This window comes from Trachypithecus francoisi, unplaced genomic scaffold (assembly GCF_009764315.1).
Source record: "Trachypithecus francoisi isolate TF-2019V2 unplaced genomic scaffold, Tfra_2.0 Lachesis_group13, whole genome shotgun sequence".
In the NCBI taxonomy this organism is placed as follows: domain Eukaryota; kingdom Metazoa; phylum Chordata; class Mammalia; order Primates; family Cercopithecidae; genus Trachypithecus; species Trachypithecus francoisi.
The window spans coordinates 69,272,344-69,299,896 of NW_022681458.1; the positions used below are offsets into that span (position 1 = coordinate 69,272,344).

A 27,553-nucleotide genomic window follows, 5' to 3' on the forward strand; every position below is an offset into this window, starting at 1 on the left:
AAGTCACCTATTCATATAGAAATAATTTGTGAGCTAAGTTACAAATAACATCCCTCTACCTATTCATTAAATTAGGTCCCTGAGGATGTCTATTAAATAATGCTTTGTTAGCCTGGTTCACTTAGCTGTTTTTACTTGAAATATTACATAAATCAACTTTTTATTAATGTAAAAGGTGACACCTGAAATCATATACAGAGTTAACTTATAAACATAAATGATCTTAAATCTGTAACATATAATAGAGGGCCAAAACAAACCTGATAAAATTCTTGCTGATTTATGTCTCATTATTTCATTTTTTTCAGACACATTTTAATTTCATTCATGCCCCAGGCATGTCCTACTCAGTGCAAATCCCTACCATCTATCTCATTATCACTCTCTAATCTAATGTTTATCATTATTAGCTATTGACTGGACCCAGGTACAGTGCAAAAGTCTAATTACACTTCATTCTTGGATACTGCCCAGTACAGGGACCTTCAAACCAGGTTTCCAAACTGACTCTACCCTCATCCTTCCCTTCCTCAGTTGATGGTAATTGCATCCTTCCACGTGTTCAGGCCAAAAACCTTGAAGTCACCCTTGAGTCCCTTCTCTCTTACCTCGTATTTAATTCATCAGAAAATCCTATGGACTCTATTTCCAAAAATCCATCTAGAATGCAACACTTTCCACCCCTCCACTGCAACTTCACCATCATCTCTAGCTTTCCATGAAGTACACAGGCGTTTCCTAGGACTCAAAGAATTTAGCAACACTGTTATTTAAAACTACTTCCATCCCCAGCTTCCTATTTTTGTGAATGAGTTTTCCCAGTGCTTACATACATAAAAACCGAGAAGAAGAATGAAACTGCTATTTCCTAAAGGTACATAAATTGACTTTTTAAAATAATTCATTTGTTAAAACACTTGCCAAGTCACCCAGTGATGCATTTCTGATAGTAATTTACTTTAATGTTTAATAATTTTGTACAGAAATTTATAAAATATTTATTTTGTTTTGATGATCATATATAATTACTTATTGTCATAACTCAATCTAGAAGAAAAACTGTAACAAAGACCCATGGTCACGAGAGATTTCAAAACACAAATATTTAAATGTAAGTACATATTTTTGATAAATGTTCAGTATGAGGGTGATCCATAAGAGACTTTCAAACACAAACATACGTTACAACATGAAGCTGCCATATTAACCCTGGGCAGCTCATATTTGGACAGTTAACATGAGTGAAAAATAATCTATTTAAGATGTTGTTGTGTTTGAGTCTTTGTTATCGTAGCTGAACCCAGATGATAAAGTCATCTGGCCTGGAAAACAATATGTTACCAGAGAATAAAATTCTGTGGAGGAAATAAAATGGGAATATGATTTAAACAACAAAAGGAAGTAATATAACATTGTAACTATTCAAAAGCTTGTTCATATATTTTTTTAAATGGTGAGCAACACATTATTTTTCACAACGCCTGGTCTAATATACCGTTAGCATTCCATAAAAACTTGCTGATTAATAGACCCATTCCTTGGGACAATTTGTTTAACTTACAGGACTGGAACTCAATTATTCTGTACTGACTTGCAGACCAGACTATGCTGCATTTAGCAAAGTCAAATATCTACAATATGTGAGAATGGAACACTATATATGTGCACATTTGAATAGATGAATGAGTGAATGAGCTGGTTACTTTGGTGGTTTCCAAGTACTAGGAATCTTACAAACAAAAATAACATTTACTACTAATATTTCCACTTTTCATCCAAACATCTTGTGCCATGTAACTTGAAGGTTAGACATGCATAAACACTGGAATGACCACCAGAGGGAGCCCACGTGTTTTTCTGAATATGCCAGACACCAAATTGAGAAAAAGGAAGAAAACACACACAAAATAGAAAGCTGGGGGTGGGCGCATGGGGGTGGAGGTGGGGAGTGGGGGCCGGGGGAGGTGAGGAGGGGTGGGAAGGGGACAGGGAAGCATTACCTGTTATTTAAGAGACTATATTATTGAATGACAGAACCATTTATGCATCTATGTTACAAATCCTTTTACTAGGCAGCTGTACACCGCAATGCTTTGACACTTATAAAAGGAGAACTGGTTAAATGTAAGATTTAAAAAATCTCACATACCCTAAAACTAGCAGGTCCTGGGTGGGCTGCTGTGATAACATCCATGACTCTCCGCTGTGCCCCAAACAAGCCAGCTGCCTTCTCCAGCTTATCTTTGTGTTCCTGCTCTCACTCTCTATTCCGGTTCATCTTTGTGGTTAACTTTGGAGGAAGGTTTGGGTGTGGCTTCCTCACTTTGTTTGGGATTGGGCTATCAAATTACAACACCAGAGGAGCACTTGGTGTGACTTGGGAATTTCTGATTCTCCTGTCTGAGCCAAGTTATAAGGACGATAAGATGAATGACTTTCCATTTGTTGTCCTGAAGTCTTCCCAGAACTGAGAAATGAACCAAGTGCTAACAGGATGCAAGAGGACCTCTCTAAGGCTTTCCAGGCCCAATCTCCACTTACACCAGAACCTACAGGCCTGCCTCAGAGAGTCCTCCAAACTAGAAAAATATCCTGGGACTGAGGCTATAGAAACAGCATGTGATCTTGTCTAGAATTACGCTACATGTAAACTCCGTTTTCTATTTGAGATCAGTGTCAAGTTTTGGAATCCCCTCCCACCTGTCCATCCCCGCCCCAGCCTGGCTTGATCTTACTAATCCTTTTATTGTGGTAAGTCAGATCACCATTATACCAGTGAGGGAACTGAAGCTCCTGGAAATGAGTGACTTGTTCCGTGTCACTGGCTATTAAGTGTCAGGGATGGAAACTCACAAACGTGCGCTTCTGGGGACATGGATTGTAACAGTGAATGAGTATTGAACCCCGTCATACTAATGTCTTTGGAGACAGAAAGAAAATTATTGTCTTCCTTTTCCCTCAAACTACAACTGAGTGAAAAGCATGACAGAAGTGAATTCAATGACTTAGCCCTTGTTTTACCCAGAATTTTCATGGTATGCTTTCCCAAGTTTCTTTTATGTCTGGATGGGGTGATCATAAATCATGTATGCAAATAAATTAGCACAAACAAATTGAATTCCACAGGCTTAGGTACTGGGCTGAATGCTGCTAAATTTAACATGCTTATTAATGCCTTGAATATGGAATCAAATCAAAAACATTCTTATCAAATTTAACAATGATACCCAATTGAGTGGGGGTGGCTGGCAGTTAGGAGAGCTAGTTTGAAATTTAAAATGACCTTGACAAACAGAAAAGGAAAAAGAGGGCAAAATTCAATAGAAAGCTTTGCAAAGTAATTCATTCAAAAGAGGGGGCAAACAAAGAGAACAACAGAAATGAAGGAGTATTGACTGGGTAATTATAACGGAAAAGGAGCTGGAGGTCAGAGTGAACAATAGCCTCCAAAATCAATCTAGTTCTGTCATTTTAAAAAAGAAGGCATGATTTGGAGAAGTACAAATGGGGGAAATTCAAGCTAATTCCCCCTCCAGACTCAAAATAGATCAAGCTCTTTGAGGAGGGGTGAGGAAGGTGTTTTGTTGGGACACTGGAATGCCCGTGGCTTGGAAGCCAGGTTTTTATAACTTTGAAAGGGATCCTTAGAAAGAAGAGTGCCTAAAATAATTCAAAAGAGAAGATTCGGGTACTCTTCCTTTGTTCATGCAGTGCTCTCAGCCTGGCATATCGTTTTCCTTCTCCCTGGGTAGCAACCACCCAGACACTGCCTCCTCCGTGGGGTACTTTGAACCCCTTCCCTTCTTCTTAACAAGAACTTCACAGTCCCACTATGTGTCTCCGCAAAGCAGATACTAGAGGCCAGCACTGGCTAAGTCCTTGGCATACGTTACCTATCTCATTAATACTCTTGAACACCTCCTTGGGCAAGACACTACTATTATTCTCCTTCTGTAGATGAGGAAACAAATGAGTAAGGCAGTTAAGTAACTTGTTCATGTTCACATGTTAGAAATTGGCAGAGCTGGGAGTTTAACTGAAACCCTAGGAGCTCCTAAATCCCCGTCCTGAGGCCACGCTACCCTGACGACATGTGCACCCACAATACTTCACTGTTCTTATTTGTTCACATGCGCTTCTATCTAGGCTGCAGCGCCATATTTTCATAGTCCTATATGAAGGCCGGAGATTGATCAATAAGTGTTCATTAAATTAAAGGTTTTCAAGCAAGCAGTGGTATATTCCATGGGCGTTTCTATGTCATTCTTTGGCTGAAGGGAAATAGAAAACTAAATTAAACTAAAAAGGATTTAGACATTTATAAAAACGGGTAATAGGAATTCTGAACAATTCTGGACCATATTAGTAAAGGTGATTTGATCATTTTCTTTTCTGAAAATTTTAAAGAACTGAAATTGTTATATCCACATTTATACACGTACAAATACATATGTATGTATCTATATATATTATGTGGATGTGTATATATATGTGCATTTATCTGTCATCTATCTTCAATGTATTGTCATCTAAAGGTAAAGACGGTGACTACAGAATATTTAATATCTGTGGACTCAGGGAGGCTGCCTGACACAGAATTGTTGATAGAACAGAATCTAAACCCTAAATGACATGTCAACACTAGATTAGTTTATCCAATCTGAGAACACTCAATTTTCTCTCCTAACAATAAGACATATTTTGCAAATAATTTGTTCTCAGTTTCTCAAAACGAGAACAATAAAAATTCAAACACATCAAACATAAGTGATACTATCTATTTTATTCTCACGGTTAATTGAGATAACATGCTAGCAACCCAAAGTAACTGGTGATGATGATAACTGCCTTCAGTATAGGAGAAAATATTACTGAAGACAGCAATATACTCTCCCACAGCTTGGAAGCAGCAGCTGTGTACATTACTAATAACATGACATCACACTCCTCCCTCCCCGCCGACAGTGGAACAATTCCGAGCTGCATCTCAAGGCCATGCAATGTTTTAAGTGAGAGCAAGAAGCAGCTGTTGGCCAAAGAGAAACTCATTTCTTTTAATATTATTACTATTATTAAACTATCAAACATTACACAGGTTATCTGGGATAGCGTGCCAAATCAAATTCTGATGACTGAAAAGATGGAGGGAACATATTCAAAACAGGGCCGTGCAGTATATCTCAGTTGCAACTCTAGAAAATCGTCAGCATGACAGCAGCATTAAAAGGTTCTATTTCATAAGAGAGATTTTAAAAATTGCAAAGAAACCAAACATAGAATATTAAAACAATCACCAAATGTAATTCATAGTATTACAAAAATAATTATAAAATATAGCAATGAACCATGACCCCAATACACCCCAATACATCTCCTTTCACCAACAAACTCACAGCAAGCAGGTCCTAGGAACAATGTCGAGGGCATTCAAATGCAATTAACACACAGCCTAACTGATAATAAAAGGATCAGCGTTCTAGAGTATTACCTACATTTCCTATTTACCATTTAGATGGATGACAACTACATGTCATCCTAAAAATGCAATCGGCTTACCACTGCAGAAGCTAGAGAGAGAGATGGTATGGCTAGCTTTTGTAAGAGTTGAGGAACAGATGGAATAAAAAGCAGAAAGAAATTCAGCAAGGACAGTCTGCCCCATAAAATGCATAACTCACAAGTACAAAAACAAACATTTCCTCAGAGACTGGAGAACTGAAGTTGTCCTTGGCACTTTCGACATGAAGTCACGGTGTTTTCTAGGAGGTGGGGCAAAATAAGTCCTCTCGGGGGCTATGCTTTCTAATAGGCCAGCTACCGAAAGGAGTATTTACACACTACACAGCTCACAGGATTGGGCCAGCAGCACTGCTAATCTAATCTTCATTTGTGTGATAAGCAATGTGTCCTTCAAAATCAGGACAAGCTGGCTCAAGATTTTCAAAGCTTCAGCATTTTGTGGTTTCGCTCTCCTATTAGAGTGTTGTACCCTGGCCAGTTACACATGAGTTTCAGAATGGTAATGGCACTAGTGAGGCCACCGGTACCCTAGAGCAGAGGGACACAGCTGCCAGGGGTACACCGGTGACCCTGGCCAAGGTGTCTTCATAGGCTCGGCCTGGATCAATCATGTTGTAAAGCAGGGTTTTAAAAACTGTGTTCCATGGAAAACAGTTTGAATTCCATTGGTCTTTGAAAGGTGGAGTTGAAAGGGTTTATACAGCCTTATGGGATTATCTCTGATTGTTGGGTTTTTTTCTTTTCTTTTCTTTTTGTTTTTAGAGACAAGGTCTCACTCTGTCACCCAGGCTGGAGTGCAGTGGTGCAATTCTAGCTCACTGCAGCCTCAACTCCTGGGCTTAAGTTATCCTTTTGCCTCAGCCTCTCAAGCTAGGATTACTGGTGTGAGCCATCAATTATCTGAATTTTTAATATTTTAAGTTTGTATGAGGATACACAATTTCTTATTTCTTTATCTGGCCCAGAATTTCATTGTCATAGTCAGTCTGTAGTGATAAAATGTTGTCATATAATAGATGGAAAATATTCTAATTTGTTCTCTCTAACCTTAAAAAAGAGCAACAATAAAGAGAAATAAATGTTATTATATTCCCTAAAAATTCCTCAAATTCCTAACCTTTTGACTCTCGCAGTCAAAAGGTTCTTATTATTCTACTGCTCTTCCCTTAATGAGAATTTCCACAAACTCTGAAAGTTATTTCCTTACTAGTTGCCATTTGAAACCTTACATCTTTATAATAATTTCTAAAACTTACTCTTCATATAAATGACCCATAGTTTTTAAAGTTTGAGAAACTCCTGCTTTAAGTAATCTTCTTAAGATGAGACTTGCCAAGTGGTTTGAGATGATCTCCAGACTGGGTCATTACTAATTACTAGCATGAATTCTTCTAGCATTTGGGGAACAACTTTGAGCTCCACGTTGATAGTGATTTATAGTGAGAAAGCATTCCTCAGTATTTAGCAAAAAGTTTATTAACCATACTACCAATACTATAACTGCCTAAAAAATGAGGACCTCGGGCTTGGCGCGGTAGCTCACACCTGTAATCCCAGCACTTTGAGAGTCTGAGTCGGCAGATCACAAGGTCAAGAGATGATGACCATCCTGGCCAACATGGTGAAACCCTGTCTCTACTAAAAATACAAAAATTAGCTGGGTATGGTGGCATGCACCTGTAGTCCCAGCTACTCAGGAGGCTGAGGCAAGAGAGTCACTTGAACCCAGGAGGCAGAGGTTGCAGTGAGCCAAGATCACACCATTGCACTCCAGCCTGGCGATAGATTGAGACTGTCTCAAAAAACAAAACAAAACAAAAACACACATACACACACATACAAAATGAGGACCCCAGATGATCCTCTGGGAAACAAGATGTTTATCAATCAGGAAATGAGATTATGTTGTAATATCTCCGTGAGTCTACTTCTCTGGCTCCTTCCACACTGAAGTAAAGTATTACCTTCTAAAACTAGGAAACCCCATAGCGGTTGCCCTTTCAGAAGTATGGAGCACAATAAGCAACAAAATCTGCATAAGTAGACAAAAATTAAAGACAGGGTCATTATTTCAAAGGGCAACCGTAATATTCAGCATTCAGCATTCAAGCTTTCTTATAATTGTGATTTTTAACTTCAGTGTTAAACATGATCAGTCAAGTATAGCACATATAAAAGAGAGAAACAAATACAACTTTAGTAGATCAAAGAGAATTCCTTTAACAATCACAACCCTATCAAAATAATCAACTGGTTTTTTTGGCTCCATGGTTTTCCTTCCTTCCTTCTTTCCTCCTTCCTTCTTTCCTGCCTGCCTGCTTTCCCTCCTTCCCTCCCTCCCTCCCTCCTTTCTTTCCCTTCCTTCCTTCCTCCCTTCCCTCCGTCTCCCCACCCCTCCCCCTCCTTCCTTCTTTCCCTCCCTCCCTCCTTTCTCTCCCTTCCCCTTCCTCCTTCCTTCCTTCCTTCCTTCCTTCCTTCCTTCCTTCCTTCCCTCTTTCTCTCTGTTTCTTTCTTCTCACTCTGTTGCCCAGGATGGAGTGTAGTGATACATTTATGGCTCAGTGTAGCCTCAACTTCCCAGGCTCAACTGATCCTCCTAGGACTACAGGTGTGCACCACCACATTCAGCGTGTGTGTGTGTGTGTGCAGATAGAGTCTCACTATGTGTCCTGGCTGCGTAGTTGTTTTTCTAACATTTTTCTTGATATTGTATAGGTTCCAGGGTCCTGTGTCATCTAACATTAAATGTCCCTATCAATTATAATGAATAGTAGACAAAACAATCCAGCAAGTAGCTGCCCATCCATTTGTTTCTACAAAGGTGCAATATATGAAAAGGATTTATTTTTGTGCAAGGTAAGCCTGAGTCTGAGAAGAAAATGTAGCTGGCAAGGCAGCCACAAACAGCACTTGTTGATGTGTGCATATTTGATTAAAAGTTAAACACAGTGGCTGGGCGCGGTGGCTCACGCCTGTAATCCCAGTACTTTGGGAGGCCAAGGTGGGCGGATCACGAGGTCAGGAGATCAAGACCATCCTGGCTAACATGGTGAAACTCCGTCTCTACTAAAAATACAAAAAATTAGCCGGGCATGGTGGCGGGCGCCTGTGGTTCCAGCTAGTCGGGAGGCTGAGACAGGAGAATGGCGTGAACCCGAGAGGCAGAGCTTGCAGTGAGCCGAGATCGTGCCACTGTACTCCAGCCTGGGCAACAGAGAGAGACTCTGTCTCAAAACAAAACAAAACAAAAAACAGTTAAACATGGTGATTAACAAAATGATGAGGAGAAGCTGGAAAGGAGAAATATTTTTCTACAAATAATCTGTTTGGACACTGAAACAATAGTCTAAATGCTTTTATTTCTGTCCACAGGCATATTATTGTTGTTTTGAAATATAAGGGGAATATAATATTGCCCAAAATGTAGTTAAAGAAGCTAAAGGATAAAATAAATCATCATAACACAACTTGTCTCCTCCAAAAGAAACATTTTCAATTAACACCACTTTAAGACTCTCAGGCTTCTTTTATCTTTCTAGCGCTTCAGCTCTGCTCCTGAATGTCTTTCATTTCATTTGCTGTACTTTGACTGATGGCATTGGAGAGCTTTCCTAATAACACATGGTGATGATCCATCTACTCTACTTGCTAATAGAGAATTAAAGTGTGCTTCTCTGCTTGCTAGAGAATGTGACCTACAATAGCCTAGGCAAATACAAATAAGCGTATACTACACTAGTATTAGGGAGATGGCCTGGCCAGTTCCCCAAATCTTTCAGAGTAACATGCTAACCGTTCATTGTGTCTGACAAGCTCATTGTTCTGCAAACTTTAAATTCCTATTTTGGGCCGGGCGCGGTGGCTCAAGCCTGTAATCCCAGCACTTTGGGAGGCCGAGACGGGCGGATCACGAGGTCAGGAGATGGACACCATCCTGGCTAACACGGGGAAACCCCGTCTTTACTAAAAAATACAAAAAAACTAGCCAGGCGACGTGGCGGGCGCCTGTAGTCCCAGCTACTTGGGAGGCTGAGGCAGGAGAATGGCGTGAACCCAGGAGGCGGGGCTTGCAGTGAGCTGAGATCCGGCCATTGCACTCCAGCCTGGGCGGCAGAGCGAGACTCCGTCTCAAAAAAAAAAAAAAAAATTCCTATTTTGTCACAAAGTGAGCTACATGATGACAGCTGTTAGGCCCTCTGCTTAGAGCCCTGCACCTGTTGTCCCACTGCAGGGAGAGCCTGCCTAAAGGTCACTGGGTGCCCAAGAGCAACGGCGCTTCCTTTTGAAGCCTAGAACATTTCAGCCCTCCCAGGGCTGGGACGTTCTGTGTGAGCGCCCCACATCACTGATACTCTCTTGAGGAGGAAGTACAAGGCCTTTCTGCCTTCTTTATTTGGCAAATGATTTGTGTATTATTTGTTGTAGGATGGATAATTTGGGACATCCATGTCCAAAATGCTGGCAAGATCAGTTTGTTGCTTTAGAACCTTTATGAGCCTGATTATCTAGAGCTTGACTCAACATACAAAAATATTTTTTATGACTAAATATCAATGGCAAGGTTCACTGAAGAAGGGGCAGCCATAAAAGGCAAAAGGACAGTTACTTTATTAAAGGGTAGGACATTTTTCAGAGGTGAAGAGTAGCTAGAAAATGATACAAGACTTGAGAAAATACTAACCACAATAAATAGTCCCAACGTTTACTGAGCCTACCTACTCTACTTGTCTGTGCCTTCTCCACAGATTATCTCAATCAATATTCACAATTTCCTTTTAAGGTAACATCCACATTTTAAAGAGGAGATGAGGATGTTGAGACAAACCAAGTAGCTTGGGCAAGACCACACAGCTAGGAGCTGAAATCCTTCGCTGGACCAAACGAAGTAAATTTTGGTGTGACATTTGAAGTGACACTGCTAGGTCTTAAACCCAAGTTTGGCCAGGTGTGGTGGCTCATGCCTGTAATCCCAGCACTTTGGGAGGCCCAGGCTGATGGATCACTTGAGGTCGGGAGTTCAAGACCAGCCTGGCCAACATGGTGAAACCCCATCTCTACTAAAAATACAAAATTGGCTGGGTGTGGTGGCGCATGCCTGTAATCCCAGCTATTCGGGAGGTTGAAGCGGGAGAATCACTTGAATCCGGGAGGCAGATGTTGCGGTGAACTGAGATTGCACCACCTCACTCCAGCCTGGGCGGCAGAGCGAGACTCCATCACAAAAAAACAAAAAGCAAAAAACAACCCCCGCCCCCCAAGTTTGTAGTGCTATAGCAGTGGGCTAGAATTCCCAACCAGTCCTTTTAAAACCAACACTATGAAAAGGAGGAAGAGCTAAAGAAAGCCAGAGCCTGATATCTGAGAAGGGATATGGAAATAATCTAAATTGAATTCAGAGAGTGTATCTTCCCACAGACACAGGACTGAACGCAGAGAAAGGCAAGGGTGACAATCCTGTAACATTGCCACTTGGGTACAGCAAAGGATACAATTATAAGGTGATACATCTGAAAGCCAACCAAGCACTGCTTCCAATCAATCACTGCATACTCCTATCATTAACCCTTCCATGTTGTTGTCTAAATTTAGATGTTAGTTAATAGAATGAATATTATTATTATTTGCATGCAAAGGTATGCCACTAAACCATGACCACTCTTGGAATGCCTGCTATTTCTTGGTGAAATCTTTGTCCTAAACTTTCTACTCTTTTACAGAAAGAATACAGTTTTACAGAAACAATTATAGCAATTAATTATTTTCAGTTTCCAAAAAGAAATGTTAACACTAGTGCACTTGGATATAATTAGACAAATTCATCAACTGACCCTGAATTTCATCGTTTGTATTCCTGCTAAGGAAAAACAACTAGTTTTCTATAAGCTATTAGGCTAATGATTTGTTTGACTGCCATGTATGCATCATGGGAAAAAGAAAACACTTAGTAACTGTAGCATTTGCCCCCTAGAATAACCTTTCTTCAGACTGGTTAAAATCAGGGACATGTGACGACCATGTCAGAGCAATCAACCTTCTGCCCTTTCTATTTCAAAGTGACTTGCCAAAGATGCCAGAATGAGATTAGAAAAATATTTATTGCTCTGTTGAATGTGGGTCAAGAGCTCTCTTTGCTGGTAGGGTTACCATGATTATTTTTTACCTTTTAACAATTTTTAGAAGATAGGCACAGAGAGTAGCTACTCACGTTCTCCTTGTCAGGAATCCCTAAAGGAGGAAAAAGAGACAGAGAGAGGCCATGAATTGTATAATCAACCAGTAAAGTGGAATTGAAATTTTGCTGAACCAAACCAAGTAAAATTTCAGTGTTTTCAATTTTCATTTCCATGAAAACTTATATAATGCTGCTTAGAAATATAAAAACTTACATAATGCTGCTTAAATAAATCAGTGAATCAGGAGCAGGGCCATGTGCCCAGACACCAAAACCCAGGCTTATTTTGCTTCTACCATATGCTTTACTTTCACAGAGGTAAACACCCATCACAGATTCATTCTCACCATGAAAGCAGCAAATTCCACTGATTTCGGCACCAGAACACTTGGAATTTTGGATAGGCACATCAACTCCTAAGTTTCACATGCTGTGATTTTACTTTGCAAACCACCCTACTCAGCTCTAGTGATTTGAAGCTGGGGCAAGTAGCACAAGAAAGACATTGGAAAACAACTTCCATTGTGAGCAAAGCAAACTCCTGCCATCTCCAAGTCTGAGCACGGCAGAGGCTGTTTCCAGGGGTATCTCAGTGGTCTTAGCTAGAAGGCTAATGACTCATCCATTTGCTTATTTGTCATTGATTTACAAACATTTCATGAGTATCTACTACAGGCAGTCTATTCCTTTTCACCTCCTTCAGGCTTCTCCCCTGACTGACATGGTAGGGGTGGCCACACTGAGAGGTTCACTGCCGTAGCAGAGCTTAATGCCTTTAGTACAGCAGGCACAAGTGACCTTATATAGAGGAGACAGAAGCATAGGTCATTTTTACATGTGGCTTGCACCTATCTTCAAACTAGTAGAGCAGTATGAGGTGGTTTGCAACAAAAAAAATACAGTAAATCCAAATTCTGAGTAAACAGGACATTTTGTTTTTACACAAGGGGCTACACAGGATTTACAGTGTCAGCACTAAAAGAACTGAGTGCCAGCTGGATGCAGTGGCTCACACCTGTAGTCCCAGCACTTTGGGAGGCTGAAGCAGGTGGATCTCTTGAGCCCAGAAGCTCGAGAGCAGCCTGACCAACATGGTGAAACCCGTCTCTACAAAAAATGAGCTAGGCATGGTGGTGCATGCCTGTAGCTACTTGGGAGTTCTAAGGTGGGAGGACCGCCTGAACAAGGGAGATTAAGGCTATAGTGAGCAAAGATCATGCCACTGAACTCCAGCCTGGGTGACAGAGTGAGACCCTGACTCAAAAAAACAAAACAAAGACAAAAACGATAAAACAAAAAAACCTGAGCGCTCATCCTAGTAGGCAGTAGTACAGAATGCAATGCAGGAGGGGTGAGGATGAAAGAGACTTTGGAAACATTCTCTAATTGAAACTTTGATCCACACCTGGGACTGCACAAGACATAAAAATGCAGTCAGGAAAGAGGCAAAGAAGAACTATTCTCTGAAATAGAGAGTATTAATAGGCTCGCTATCACTTCCCAACTCTGTCAGAAAGAGGAAGGATGGCCTCAGGTCGGCACTCTGAAACTCATCCCGAATCGTCCATTCATCCATCCACCCGTCCATCATCCATCTGAAAGAACTAGGGTTGATTGTATGAGGTTATGGGATATAACAGAAGCTTACTTTCTAGCAGGTTCAATAAGATAAATACACAGTTGCACAAATCACCATATATGAATAACTGGAAATTAGAGTATCTGTAGAGAAATGACACTGAAAAGGTGATTTGAGGCCATGCAGGAACTTGACAGTTGGGTTAAGACATTAATAGTCTTGGAATTTCATCTTCCATGGCAGGCAATGGACGATCACTGAAAGGTTTCAAGCAGCAGAGTGATATGATCAGGAGAAAGGAGGGAAGGAGACTGTCCAACATTAAAAGACGTTTAAGACATAAACACCAGATGGCATGGTCCTTGACTGAAGTCCAGTTTGAGCAATCAGCAATAAAGACATTCGGCTGGGAACATTTGAATATGGATTGGGTGGTGGAAAATCATGCCAGTTCTTAGGTGTAATTGTGGTGCTCTGGTTATACATGAAAAAGTCCTTATTTTCAAAAATGCCTGGTGATGAATTTGGAGTGACATGTATATGTGATTGTGATTAGGAGAATATGGCAAAAATAATATTAAAATGCATATTAATTTACTACTAAGAAATACATTGGGCCAGGCGCGGTGGCTCAAGCCTGTAATCCCAGCACTTTGGGAGGCCGAGACGGGCGGATCACGAGGTCAGGAGATCGAGACCATCCTGGCTAACATGGTGAAACCCCGTCTCTACTAAAAATACAAAAAACTAGCCAGGCGAGGTAGCGGGCGCCTGTAGTCCCAGCTACTCGGGAGGCTGAGGCAGGAGAAGGGCGTAAATCCGGGAGGCGGAGCTTGCAGTGAGCTGAGATCCCGCCACTGCACTCCAGCCCCGGCGACAGAGCAAGACTCCATCTCAAAAAACAAACAAACAAACAAACAAAAGAAATACATTGAAGTACTAAAATATTGACATCAGTTAAACGAAGTGATGAAAATAAGGGTGCTAACTGTACCATTCTCTCCACTTTCTGTATGTTTGAAATTCTTCATAATAAAAAGTAAAAAATGGCTTGGGGAAATCAGGCCTAGGCTAGACCAAGGGTAAGACAGTGAAGGTTCAGAGCCAGTTGAGTCACCTCTGCCCTAAAATCCAAAGAGATGAGGCCCGAGCCAAGTGGCTGCAGAGGGAACTGAAAGGAAGACTGTGAACACACAAAGGAAGGGGCCAGGCCCGGGCAAGCCTCTGGCCTCAGAGGGTGATGGCGAGAGAAAAGAGGAGTCCAAAATGGCTGAAGTTTGGAGCCCAGCACAAGAGGGGAACAATGGAGTTGTCAGAAACCGGCCTCTCCAGAGGAGGGACTGGTTTTTTGGGAATCAGAATCTGTTCCCTTATCAACACTTTGAGCTTGAGGGGCCAGCAGGACATCCAGGTAGAAAGAGAACCTGAGGTCACCTGGAAAGTTAGGCTGCCCCTGGAAGGATCAAACCGAGGTGTTGGTTTGGGAAGTGTTTGTATCAGTTGCAGGAAAGGATGCCATGGAAGACGGGAAATAGAGTATGCAGAAGGAAAGAGAAAGGAAGCCATGGCTCAACTCTTCAGTAAGGGGAAGGGAAGAAGTACCTACGGAGGAGACCAAAATGTGAGTGGCCAGAGAGGGAGGAGGAAGCCAGGATAACACAGCGGCGCCCTGGGAGCCAAGGCGGAATGGAGTCTGGACGTGGGCAACAGGAACCATCGGGTCTGGTTATTGGTTGGTCACTGGTAACTTTAGAGTGGTTTATTCAAGAAGTATGGGGCAAAAGCCAGACTTTGAGGGGTTGAAGAGTGACTGGAGGTGAGGAAATAATAGCCAATGCCATTTGGGAGCTTTTTACATGCCTGGCACCCTTTGAAACACTTAACATATTTTGATTCACTTGATCTTCACAACAATCCTCTGAGGAAACTGAGGCACAGAGAGACTGAGTGCCTTGCCAGACATCAGCTAGGAGACAGCACTGCTAGGATTGCAACTCAGGTCCTTTAATTAGCCAGCCATCCCTGGCTCAGTCAGGAGAGAAAGAAAGCACGAACAAGAGAGGAAAGGAAGGACAAGCCTTTCCTTCCCACCCTCCTCCTCTGCAGGAAAGCAGAAGGCAAACGGGGAGACAGAGCAGAGGCTGCATAGAAATAGTGAAATGAGGGGAGGAGAAGGAAGATGCTCACTCAGGATCATGGTCAAGCACAGAGAAAGATCTCTTGCAGTGAGTGACGAGTCAGTGAGGGAGGGTGGGAATTCTAGGATACAGGAAGAGGAACCGAAAGGTGACTGGCTGTGGCTCTGAAGATGCAGGGCCTACCTGCTACATCACTGGGTCTGCTGGCTGAAGCACTATAGCTCCAAAGACTCCAGGACCTGGAATCTTGTTATATGTATACACACAAGAGCTTCATAAGGAGACTCATAGATGCAATGGTAACAAACGCTAACCACGTTTCCGACACGCATGAACAGATCAAAAGACTCCAGGGACATACGGGTTTCTGTGAGTCTAGTGGGGACCCACAAGAGAAGAAAACCACAGAGAAAAACTTCTTTTTTTTTGCTGACCAGCCAGAGACTGGTCTCTAATAAAAGGTCTGGATATTTTAAATTAAAAATATTTAATATGTACAACACACTGTTTTGATATACATATACATAGTGAAATGATTACTACAGTTAGGCAAATTAACCTGTCACCTTCCATAGTGACTTTGTGTGTGTGTGTGTGTGTGTGTGTGTGTGTGTGTATGTGGTAAGGGCATCTAAAGTTCACAAAGTCCTGGGATTGGAAGTGGCTATGACTTAGAAGATTAAATAAATGACTCACCCCACTTCTCTTCATCAATAGAGTGAAAAAAAAAAAAAAAAGCAAGAGGTGAGGCTCTCAGGTATCCAGAAGGGACTGAGACAAATACAGTTCGTGCATCCCTTCTTTAAAAGGGCACAGAAACAACACTGGATTTCACTATAAGATGAAGATTCACTATAAGATGAAAGTATTCTATGCATGCTGAAGTTCCAGCTGGCACCAGAGCATACCGCTCTCTATCAGCTAAGACCACAGAATAATACTATATTAACCATTCTTTAAAAATATCTCCAGTGTGAGCTGGCAGGTTTGTTTATCCACAAAAGAGTCTGGAGACTTACTCTGACAAGCTGGTGTAGGACATATTTTTGTCACATGAAAACACACACCACACGACAAATTTTTAGATACAAAATGTTCACATTTTCCACTTACTGTCATTGTTAGAGCCCGTTTCCATAACACCATAAGGAGGAGCCAGAAGTCCTGCCATATACTGTCGATATTTCTGAAAGACAAGATTGTAAACTCAACACATAGATATTTACTTGCTTTGAGCATTCATTTATTTACATGTTAAAAAGCAGAAATGCTGGGTGTCAGGAAGCATCTGAGCCTTGTATTTATAGAGCCATGAAACGTGTTCTCCGGGGTCTCTGGTCTGAAATAAAGATGTTGTGTTCTAAACAGGTCTTCCTGAATAAGACTGAATGTGCCTGGGGGCAGGGGTTCTATCTCCGCCAGTTCATTTATATATTCGTGGCTGCCTGAATTGTGTGGGATATTTAGCACCCCCTGCACCCCTCCCCAGCCCCATAAACACAAGCTCAGCTTTTTGTAGAGGGAAAAGGCACTTGAGCTTTATAGATGCATATACAAATAAATGTGCTGCCTACTTAATAGGTGAATGGCACTGAATCAGCTTCTTTCAAAGCAAAAAGAAATGCATCTTGAGGAAAATGTCTTTTTTGAAAGAAGCTGATGCGCTTCCATTTACCTACTTCCTTTTACATCGTACACCTGCCTGTTTATGTGACCTGCAAAGAACTTTTGGTATGTGTCAAATAAAATAGTTTAGCTTAATTTAGAACTATTTGGATTCCCCTGAATTGTATCTACCTGACTTTTGGTCCAGGCTTGCTCTAAAACCTGGCACTTAGCATAAGGTATTAGCCCCAGGAGTCTGTGCTGTTTGGGAGGAATAAGGCTTGCTGAGAATAAAGCCATCTAGAGCATCCAACTAGAGAGAAGTGGGACATTTATAAAGAATGGAAAATGAATATTAGCCGCCCTCTCTTCTCAGGTCATAAATACAGTCTCCTCCCCTTTCAGGATGGAAGCTGGGCAATTTTATTTATTGCATGGTGTCATGTATATTTATGGTTTATAATTGCGATGACACATACATGTTAAAGAGCATCAAAAGAATCAACACTCCATAGTGTGCTTGTGGGTTGCATGAACGTCAGCAGAAAAGACTTCATCTGTAGCAATGGGCAGCTGGCAGCACGCAGTATTGGGGCAACCATCTGGCCCATTTGGTAGATTTGAATGGCGTTTGTAATGTGACATTGATGCTTTCTCAAAAGAGCCTTCTTCTAGTCAAGATGTAACTAGCTTTTTAAAAATTCTTTTTTTCTTCTCATTCTGAGGCAACTATACCAACACCTGCATGCAACCATTAAAACTGTGATTTCCTCAGCCTCTGAGCTAAGTGATCACTCAGACATACCCACAGGACCAACATATCACCCTGCACTCCTGATACTTCCTTTGATAATTTCCTAATTCTCATTCTCTTCTTTCTTATGACACCATCTACTCTTCTTCTTCATGAGAGAGCATTCATTAAGCAGCACATTTCTGGGCATCATATTATTCTGGACTGTAAATAAAACAGGCCCAGAGAAAGCAGATAAGGACTGGTTATGTTGTAAGGTTTTGTGACCCCTGATTACCATTAGTAACTCCCTAACAGGCTCCTAAAAGGAATACTTCCTGTTAAATTGAAGGGGCCATTTCACTTTGCTTAGAAGCATTGTCTTGGATGTGATGGGGGTTCTTTGTCTCAGGCACCTTAATGTCAGTCTCCATGAGCTCCCTGGAAGCACCTTCCTAATTCCTGAATGAATGAGACTTCACCTTCCTTCAAGCCCCATAGCACCTGGTCTGTTGCTGTCTTGTGGAGCACATCATCAGGGTCACTGCTAGTGGGAACAGAAACTAGAGCAGCCCTGTGGGCAGGAGCGTGTGGGCTGGATTTCAGGACTTGTGCATATTGAGCGTCTATTGTGTACAGTGTCTCAGGATGGGCTTACAGCACAGAACAAGTCTCAGGATGGGCTTACAGCACAGAACAAGTAAACAAGGTCTTGTGTACTTGTGAAATGTCTATTTTCTTCAACACAGGGAACTATATCTTGCACATAATACAAACTTAGTACTTATCTGTTAAATCTCTACATTTTTCTAGAAAATTTCAACAGATACAGAAATAGAATACCATATGTTCCACATTCAACTTCAATAATTATTAACTCATGACCAATACTATTTCATCTACACATTTATCCACTTACCCCTTCTAGAATTATTTTGAAGCAAATCTCAGATATCTTTTTTTTTTTTTTTTTTGAGACAGGGTCTCACTCTGTTGCCCAGGCTGGAGTGCAGTTGAGCAATCTCGGCTCACTGCAACCTCTGCCTCCCTGGTTCAAGCAGTTCTCCAGCCTCAGCCTCCAGAGTAGCTGGGACTGGACCACAGGCACATACCACCACACCTGGCTAATTTTTTTTTTTTTTTTTGATAAACAGGGTTTCATCATGTTGTCTAGGCTGGTGTCGAACTTCCGAGTTCAAAGCGATCCACCCGCCTCAGCCTCCCAAAGTGCTGGGATTACAGGCTTGAGCCACCATGCCCAGCCAGATATCATATCATTTAATTCATAATTATTTCAGCAGGAATTTCTAAAAGATAAAGACTCCTTTTTCCCCCAAATAAGACCACAATACCATTATCACGGCTAAAAAAATGTAATATATCCATAATATCCAGCTGATGGCCAGACTCTAATTGTTTCATTCATGTCACTGCTGAATTTAATTTTTAAAAATTCATTCAATAAGACAACATGCGTTCCAGCATAACAGCTTTTGGTAGAGTGAAGATTATCAAATCAGGGTGGAAATATCTATACTTGTAAATTAAAAGTCATTCCTTAAAATTGATGGGGCACTCTTTAATAAACATTCACTAAAGTTGGGAGATTGACTCTTACGTAGTAGCCTGCAGAATGCCCTATAGTAATTAGGATAAAAACAGCTAACTAGAATAAAACCTGTATCAGAAAGGTGATTTCTAAATAATTTGCATATTGCTTGATCTTTGGGCACCATTTCATCTTCCAAGCACAAATTTAAAAAGCAGTTCATAAGAGAAAATACCATATGAAAAGATGCAGAACCTCACTCATAACAGAATGACACATAAAAACTACAGTGCAATATAATTTTTTACCTGTCAGAACTGGCAAAGTTCCAAAAAGTTTGCTAATACACTATTGATGAGAATGAAGCAAACAGCTTACCTCATATATTGCTTATGGGAGTGTAAAATGATACAACCTCAGTGGCAGGCAATTTGGAAATATCTATGTAATTCTTTTTCTTTTCTTTTCTTTCTTTCCTTTTTCTTTCTTCTTTCTCTCTCTCTTTCCTTCTCTTTTCTTTCTCTCTCCTTTCCTCTCTTCTTCCATTTTCAGTGGCCAGTGACTGTATCTATCAAATTTTAAAATGCATATTTCTGGCAGGGCATGGTGGCTTAGGCCTGTAATCCCAGTGACTTGGGAGGCTGAGGTGGGAGAATCACTTGAACCCAGGAGGCGGAAGTTGCAGTGAGCCGAGATCGTGCCACTGCACGCCAGCCTGGGCAACTGAGTGAAACTGTCCCCCCACCCAAAAAATGCATATTTCCTTTGACTGAGCTAGGAACCTCCCTCAGAGGGCAGATGTAGAGTCTCCTGAAATACCTCAAGTATTACATGCGCAACCACATGTGCTTGTATGTAATAGTAAACCAAACAACAACAAAACAGGAAATTGCCCAAATGTCCATTGGTAGAGGACACTGGGTTACTTTCTGAGATGATGATGGGTTATTTCTTGATAAACAGATGCTGTTGGAATAGTATGCAGCCATGACAAAGAATGAAGCAGTACTACTTATATACAGATATGGAATGATCTACTGCTTTTAAATTTAAAAAGCAAACTACAGCATGGTGTATATACCATTTTGTGGGAATAAAAGATGTTTGTGTGTGAATATACATAAAGATCTGTAAATGTGTAGACTATCTACAAGAAAGTAGTAGCAAGGATTGTCTCTGGAAAAGAGATCTGGGTGGCTGAGGGTCAAGAAGGAGAGAGACTTAGTTTTCACTATTCATTCTCTAGAACTATTGACTTTTATTCCATGGGACTCCACAATGGTTAATGTTCTTCTCTATTTTACATGTATTATTAAACTCTCAAATAAATTTCAAAAGAAATGGAAGAAATGATTCTACCAGTAAGACATCAAGCAAACAAACAAAAACCATACAAACAATCAAAACAAAAAAAAAAAATTTAAGGAAGGAGTTAGAGAAAATAAGAACTTACATATGAGTGCTCTTGTCAACTCTCCCAGCTGACTCCAGCCTTGGAGTCATTCCAACCCAGGAGCCAACATATGACTGAAGAAGCATCCAGATAATTCTAGCTCCCAGCCAGCCAAGTCACCTCCAGCCACTCAAGTCACTTTTGTCTTTCAAGTATTCCCATACGAGGCTCCAGGTATAATGGAGCAAAGACAAGTTATTCCCCACAGCATCTGTTCAAATTCCTGACCCATAGAAATCTGTGAGCATAATAAGGTGATGGTTGGCACATACTGTTAAGTTTGGCATGGTTTGTTACACAGCAATAGATAAATGCAGCAGAATTTGATACCTGAAAGTGAGGTGGTGGTACAACAAAACCTAAGATGTGTGGCATGAATTTTTTAAGGAAGCCTGATGGGGTTGGTGGAGATTTGATGACAGTTGAAAGAAGAGTGAGGGCCAGGCGCAGTGGCTCATGCCTGTAATCCCAGCACTTTGGGAGGCTGAGGCAGGTGGATCACCTGAGGTCAGGAGTTCGAGACCAGCCTGGCCAACATGGTGAAACCCCATCTCTATTAACAATACAAAAAAGAGCAAGGCGTGGTGGTGAGCGCCTGTAATTCCAGCTACTTGAGAGGCTGAGGCAGGAGAGTTGCTTGAACCTGGGAGGCGGAGGTAGAAGTGAGCCGAGATAGTGCCACTGCACTCCATCCTGGGCAACAGACAGAAACTCCGTCTCAAAAAAAAAAAAAAATAGAGTGAGGGAGATATTAATGGAAGATAGAAGACACTCACCCTTGTTTTGCAGTGGTGGAAAGTTCAGCAAAACTGATGCCTACAGTAATGTAGAAAATGAAAAGTGTCCCGGAGGAACTGATGGATCTAGCCAAAGAGGCTTCTAGGCAAAACACCCATGGCAGCTGCTTTCTCTTGGCTGTATATTTTAAGGTGCATACACAGATGAGCTAACAAAGGAGTCACTTAGTTTGCAATCAGAATTTAGAGTAAATATAAATTAGGGTCTAGGACTTGTAGAGTTCAAAAATAAAGCTATGTCTAACCTCTCTCAATAAAAGATTTTCAAAGTTAGAAAGGGCCTCATGACAAAGATCAAATATAGGGCATTGGTAGGAAAATAAAGCCTCAGAGTAAGGAGGCCAACGGTGCAACTGTAAAACCCTGCTTTAAGACTTCAGAAAGATTTAAGGTGGTGCTTCACAGATTGTTTTAGATATGCAAAAGACTTTTAAAAGAATCTTAAGGATGCTATATCACAGTAACCACGAAAAGGTTCAAAGTAGAAAAATGCTTATGCAAAGATGCACATGGGTATGGTTTTGTCTAATGAAATGGATGATAAATTGATACATAAGAAACCCATTAAGATTTTCAACAAATTACACTATCCTGGACTGTAATAAACAGAGACAGTAACTAATAAAAAGAATCCTTTGGACCCTTCAAGTTCTATGAGCAGGAAGCAGACTGAGAAATACTCAGCTACAACACAGATTACATTTTATGAAAAGAGAACATGACTCAGAAGGTAGAACTAAAAACCCGGAAGGCAGAACCAGACTGAGTGTGGTGGCCCACACCTGTATTCCTAGCACTTTGGGAGGCAGAGGTGGGAGGACTGCTTGAGGCCAGGAGTTCGAGACCAGCCTGGGCAACATAATCAGACCTTATCTCTACAACAAATTAAAATATTAGCCAGGCCTGGTGGCGTGTACCTGTAATCCTGGCTACTGGGGAGGCTGAGGTGGGAGGATCACATGGGTCCAGGAGTTCCAGGCTACAATGAGCAGTGATCACTGCACTCCAGCTTGAGTGACAGAGCAAAATGCTGTCTCTTAAAAAAAAAAAAAAAAAAAAAATAGGCTGAGCACAGTGGTTCATGTCTGTAATCCCAACATTTTGGAGGCCAAGGCAGGCAGATCACTTGAGGTCAGGAGTTTGAGACCCGCCTGGCCAACATGGTGAAACTTTGTCTCTACTAAAAATACGGAAATTAGCCGGGTATGGTGGTGCACGCCTATAATTCCAGCTACTCAGGAGGCTGAGGCAGGAGAATCCCTTGAACCCGGGAGGTGGAGGTTGCAGTGAGCTGAGATTGCACCACTGTACTCCAGACTAGGTGACAGAGTGAGACTCTATCTCCAAAAAAAACCAAAAAAGGCAGAAAAGCCAGGAGCCACAGAAAACAACTCCTAGAAAGTGAATTGGACCTTAATCAAGGACCCGTCATTTGCCCCGCTGGACTTCAGAATTGCTACGGACTGGTGACTTACACGCCACACATTCCAACCTTCCCCCCTTGTTAAGTGAGAACGTCTGCTGCAGTTTCCCTATCTCCTATACCCATTGTTTGCTGGGTGTGGGGGACACATAACTTGTCCCTTTCATTCATAGGTCTCAGATCGAGAAGAAGTATCATCAGGGAACTGTACCTAAGAAACGGCATTCAAGGTGCCTCATCCACATCTAGATCTAATTTAGCTGACGGGATCCTGGACTTTGAGTTGATGCCATAACAGGAAAAACTCTGGGAGTCTCAAGAAAGGACAGAGTGCATTTTGGATGTGGCAGGGGTTGTGAACTGTCATGGCCAGACAGTGGACTGAGGCAGTCTACCTTTTCTAAAGATGAATATAACACGATCTCTCATCCCACACGCTTTCCTGAAAGGTGATGCTCTCTTTCCTGCATCAGTAGGGACCATCTAGTTTCCCTCCTTTTGAACTTGGGCTGACCTGTGTGATTCTGTTGTAACCAATAGGATGCAGCGGATGTGATGCTGTGTGACTTCCCAGGCTAGGTCAGAAGAAACCTTGCAGCTTCTCCTTGGTCTCCAGGAACACTTGGTCTAGAAATTCTCTACCGGGGTGCTGCCTCTTAGAAGCCATCTGCCATGCTGTGAGAAGCTAAGCTGCATGAAGAGACCACACAGAAGTGCTCTGTTCCACAGTCCCACTGAGGCCAGCCTCTGAAGCCTCCAAATGATTCCAGCTTCCAGGTGCTCAGATCAACTCCAGCCATTCATGTCTTTCCAGCTGAGGCCAAGACAGTGTGGGGCAGGGACAAGCCATCCCTTTATGCCCTTTTCAGATTCCTCAGGGAATCCATACATGTAATAGAATGGTGGTTACTTCATGACACTACATTTGGTGTGTTTGGTTAGACAACAATAGGTAAAAGGAATAGTAGAGATTAAACATAGGCAATTGGAAGATCTGGCTTCTACAATGAATAATCAGGGCTGGAAGGTCACCTTGGAAATTAGTGAGGCACATTCAACAGGGAAGCTGTAGAGTTTATGGCCCTCTAAGTGGTGTGCAGACACTATTTGAGGATTGGGGCATAAGGATTCTAGGTTTTCAAGGTGACAACTGCTAAACCAGATGGCACCATGTCTATGTGGCCTGAAATAGATGAGGGCCAATGGTACAATTTTGGGAGCCCTAGCCTGAAGCACTCTTGGCTGAGCAAACACTGAGGCCGTGGGATCACCCACTGTGTCTGTCTGGCCAGGGGACGGACTGATGGGGCTGGTCTGCAGCCAAATCACAGAGCATGCCTGGCACCTGGCAGCAAAGGTCATCCCACAGTGGCATGAGCAGACAGTCCTCTCTCTTAGATTACCCCATGCAGAGGTGGGGTAATTCCCTTCTGCTGTAAAATCCTCCTGAGGTAGAGGGATTTGGGGAGTTGGATACTGGGCAGTCTTCTAGTAGGCTTTATTGGTGTTTAGCTGATGAATTGAAAAAAAATAAAAGCGAGATGACCATATCAGTAACACTAGATTGTGGAGCAGTTCATATCTTTATAGAAGTTTAATAGTCACTTCAAGTTCTCTGAAAATCAAAATGAAACTTAAGGGGATTGCCAAGGCTGTGCTTAATAAGGCCTGCACATATAAGTCAGCACAGGTCAGCTTAAACCTGGGGCCAGCAGTGGTTCAGAGGTGACCCAGCAGGTCTTTGTGGCCCCCACATGCCCTCCACACTCTGGCTGTGGAGGTGTGTGGTGGCCTGGCTGAGCTCTTGAACAATGTCCTCTCTGGGGCCCTGGTGCACTTCCCCCTGTAAACCCTTTCCCTGGATCCCAACACACTCTAACACCTTAACAACATCAATGACCTCACTCAGTCATTTTTCAAATTGCCATACGCACTTGGGAAAGAGCTATGTCTTTGGCTCAAGTCCTACAATGATAGAGAGTTAGCAGAGATAAATCAATAATCAGGAGAAGAACAGAGTAGAACACTGAATCAGTGCTTTGAGGTGGAGAAGGGAATGGTGAGCTCTCGTGTTACTCCGAAACTCTTGCACGGTGACCTTGAGAATGCATGCCTCAAGCAACACTTGGGAGGGCTCAGGCTTTTGTTACAGAGCATCCTGCTCATGTCCAGAGAAGCTTCTACAAGGCCCTTTTGAGAAACGGGGCAGCTTGTGCAGCAGCTCACCAGTCTGGATTGAGTTCTGTCTCTGAGGCCCAGGGCACCAGTCTCACTCCTGACACTAAGGCCACCTGCCATGGTGCTAATACATGTGGGAGGCCCCTATCAGACAGACTCATGCACACTCTCTTTCCCAACCCTCCAGGACCCCTCCAGGACCTCTGAGGGCAGTTAGGAAATTAGTTCTTCAAATGACAAGAAAACCTCAAGGACTTTCAAGGATCTTAGAAGCACTTGGCTGGCTTGGCTCCTTACTGCTAATCAGTTGGGTCATTACAGACAAGTCCCTCAAGCTCTCTGGCTTCAGTATCCCCATCAGTAAAATGAGTGCTTTGAATTAGATCCATTCTGCAGAATCTGGGGTCCCTGGAGTACCCTCAGCCCAGGGCACACCACACAAACATGGCCTTCAGCCTCAGTGGCCACTAGAGTGTCTTTACTTTTTGTTTCATAAATTAAAATTCCAAGAATAGTTTCATTTGAAAAATAACTTTGGCTCCTAAAAAATAAAAGTTTACAAACCACAAGATTAAATCATCTCTAAACTTCCAGCCAGACAGATGTCACTCAAAGATCTCCATGAAGAATCAACAAAGACCAATTTAGGATTTGTCTATGAAGTGTTAGGGACTCTCCCCTCTGTTATGATGACTTCTATGGTTGAGGGTTGGCCAAGTGACAGTTTGCACCTTAACAGAAAGGTTTATCAACAAAACTGGTACTAAGAATTTAACTGTGATGCATCAGAGTGCAGTGCTGACCTTCGCAACCGAGGTGTGCCGACACCCGGTGTGGGACCCAGCAGAGCAGAAAGGGATGTGAGAAGAATAAACAGGAGCTCTTCCGGGAGCTCAAATTTTATTCTATGTCAAGTAGTTTAAAGGATTATTTTTATACTTTTATATTATGGAGTAGAAAGCTAAATTTGCATAAATTTTAAAGATTAAAGCATGAGACTTCAAAGAAATTCTGATCTGGCTGCTGGCTACTTCTAGCTACAAAGGGTATAGACCCCAGGCATTAGGTATTGATTTCCTCTGCATTTGGGAGCTTCAGTGAAAAAGCCAAGAACCTCTGATGTTACGGAAAGTGTGTAGACATTTAAATCACACAAGACTAGGGTCTTAATTCTGATTCCACCACATGCTACCTGTGTGAACATGGGTCAGTTACATACCTCAGTCTCCTGGGTAAGGAAACTGGGATAACAGCACCATCTTTCACGACCATTGTGAGGATAAGAAATAAAATCTGTAACAGTTCCCCGCACATACCAGACACTTAGTAAATGGTTCTGGATAGTAATAATAATAATGGCAGTTGTAACAATAAACCAAGGGTTAAGTGAACCCCAGCATATTTGATGAAATTTTCCAACAAGATAGTCTCCAGCTTCGAGAAAGAACATTTTCTACATTACAGCTTCACATCACTGAGGCTGTTGATATGCACACAATGACCCACAACACACCTACTGATCGTCTGCTAAATGGAGCTGTGGGAAAACAAGAATTTAAACAATTGACTTTCTTAAATAATTTTATAATGTACCACCTATTTTTCACCCACATGGTAAAATAGTCCAAGGAGAAAGCAACGAGCTCCAAAGTGATGGAGAAAGGAAAAGCACAAGAGAGAAAGCCCAGAAATAACCTAACAAACATAAGCAAAGCCTTTCTGCCCTCTGAGCTGTTTGTTACTAAGAGAATCCTTTAAAAAAATTAACCTGCCAATTACAATTGGCCAGTTTTTAGAGCAAAGTAAGTGCCTGTGGCTCAGAATAGAAGGAAGAGGGAAGGCAGTAAGAAGGGATGGGAAGGGAGAGAAGTCCTCAGGCCAGTGAGGCCAGATGCCTGTCCCCAGATTGAGTTGCAAATATATTAGAATACTGACTAATACAGTATTAGTATACAGACTATATTAATATTTTCTAAAATGAAACAAAAGATGACAGTCTTAGAAAGGTTGAAACCTGGTCCATCTCACAGCCAATTAATTGTCTCCATCAAGGCCACTGAGGAATTCTGGCTGGAAGGCTGGCAGAGCAACCACCAGACTGGGGAAAGGGTGGTGGGGGTAAACCCAGCTCTGCTGCACACGCCTTGAGCCCTGGCCTGGGGCTGCTCCTGCCTGGGGCAGGGGACCCCTTTTTATAATGTGCACAAAGTCTCCATATGGCCTAGAGGTAGCCCAGGAGCTGGCATACAAAAGTTGGGTGGCATCTCCTGAAGGAGGAGACATCATAGAGACATGTCACTTTCTGAGACTCAGTTTACAAAGCAAGACGCAGAGAAGAAAGGAAGGCTGGCAGCTTGAACCAAGCTGAGCCATCTGACAAGAGAAGACAGGGTCCTGGCAGGCAGG

General features: G+C 42.0%; 1 protein-coding gene across 6 annotated transcripts in view; it reads right to left on the reverse strand.

The window, feature by feature from the left end:
* The window catches only part of RAPGEF4 (Rap guanine nucleotide exchange factor 4), a 317,379-nt gene that overhangs the window by 119,673 nt on the left and 170,153 nt on the right, over positions 1 to 27,553 (reverse strand). For 5 of the 6 annotated variants that reach the window (XR_004441700.1, XM_033231110.1, XM_033231107.1 and 2 more), the window contains 2 exons: positions 16,523 to 16,595; positions 11,726 to 11,745 (listed from right to left, as the gene is read on the reverse strand). Coding sequence is in view for 5 of the 6 variants with exons in the window: in XM_033231110.1 (XP_033087001.1) it covers positions 11,726 to 11,745; positions 16,523 to 16,595 (93 nt within the window). In the remaining variant the exon portion in view is untranslated. Of the gene's footprint in view, positions 1 to 5,678; positions 5,753 to 11,725; positions 11,746 to 16,522; positions 16,596 to 27,553 lie in introns of those variants that run through there. The other variant, XM_033231111.1, reaches the window with a different exon arrangement.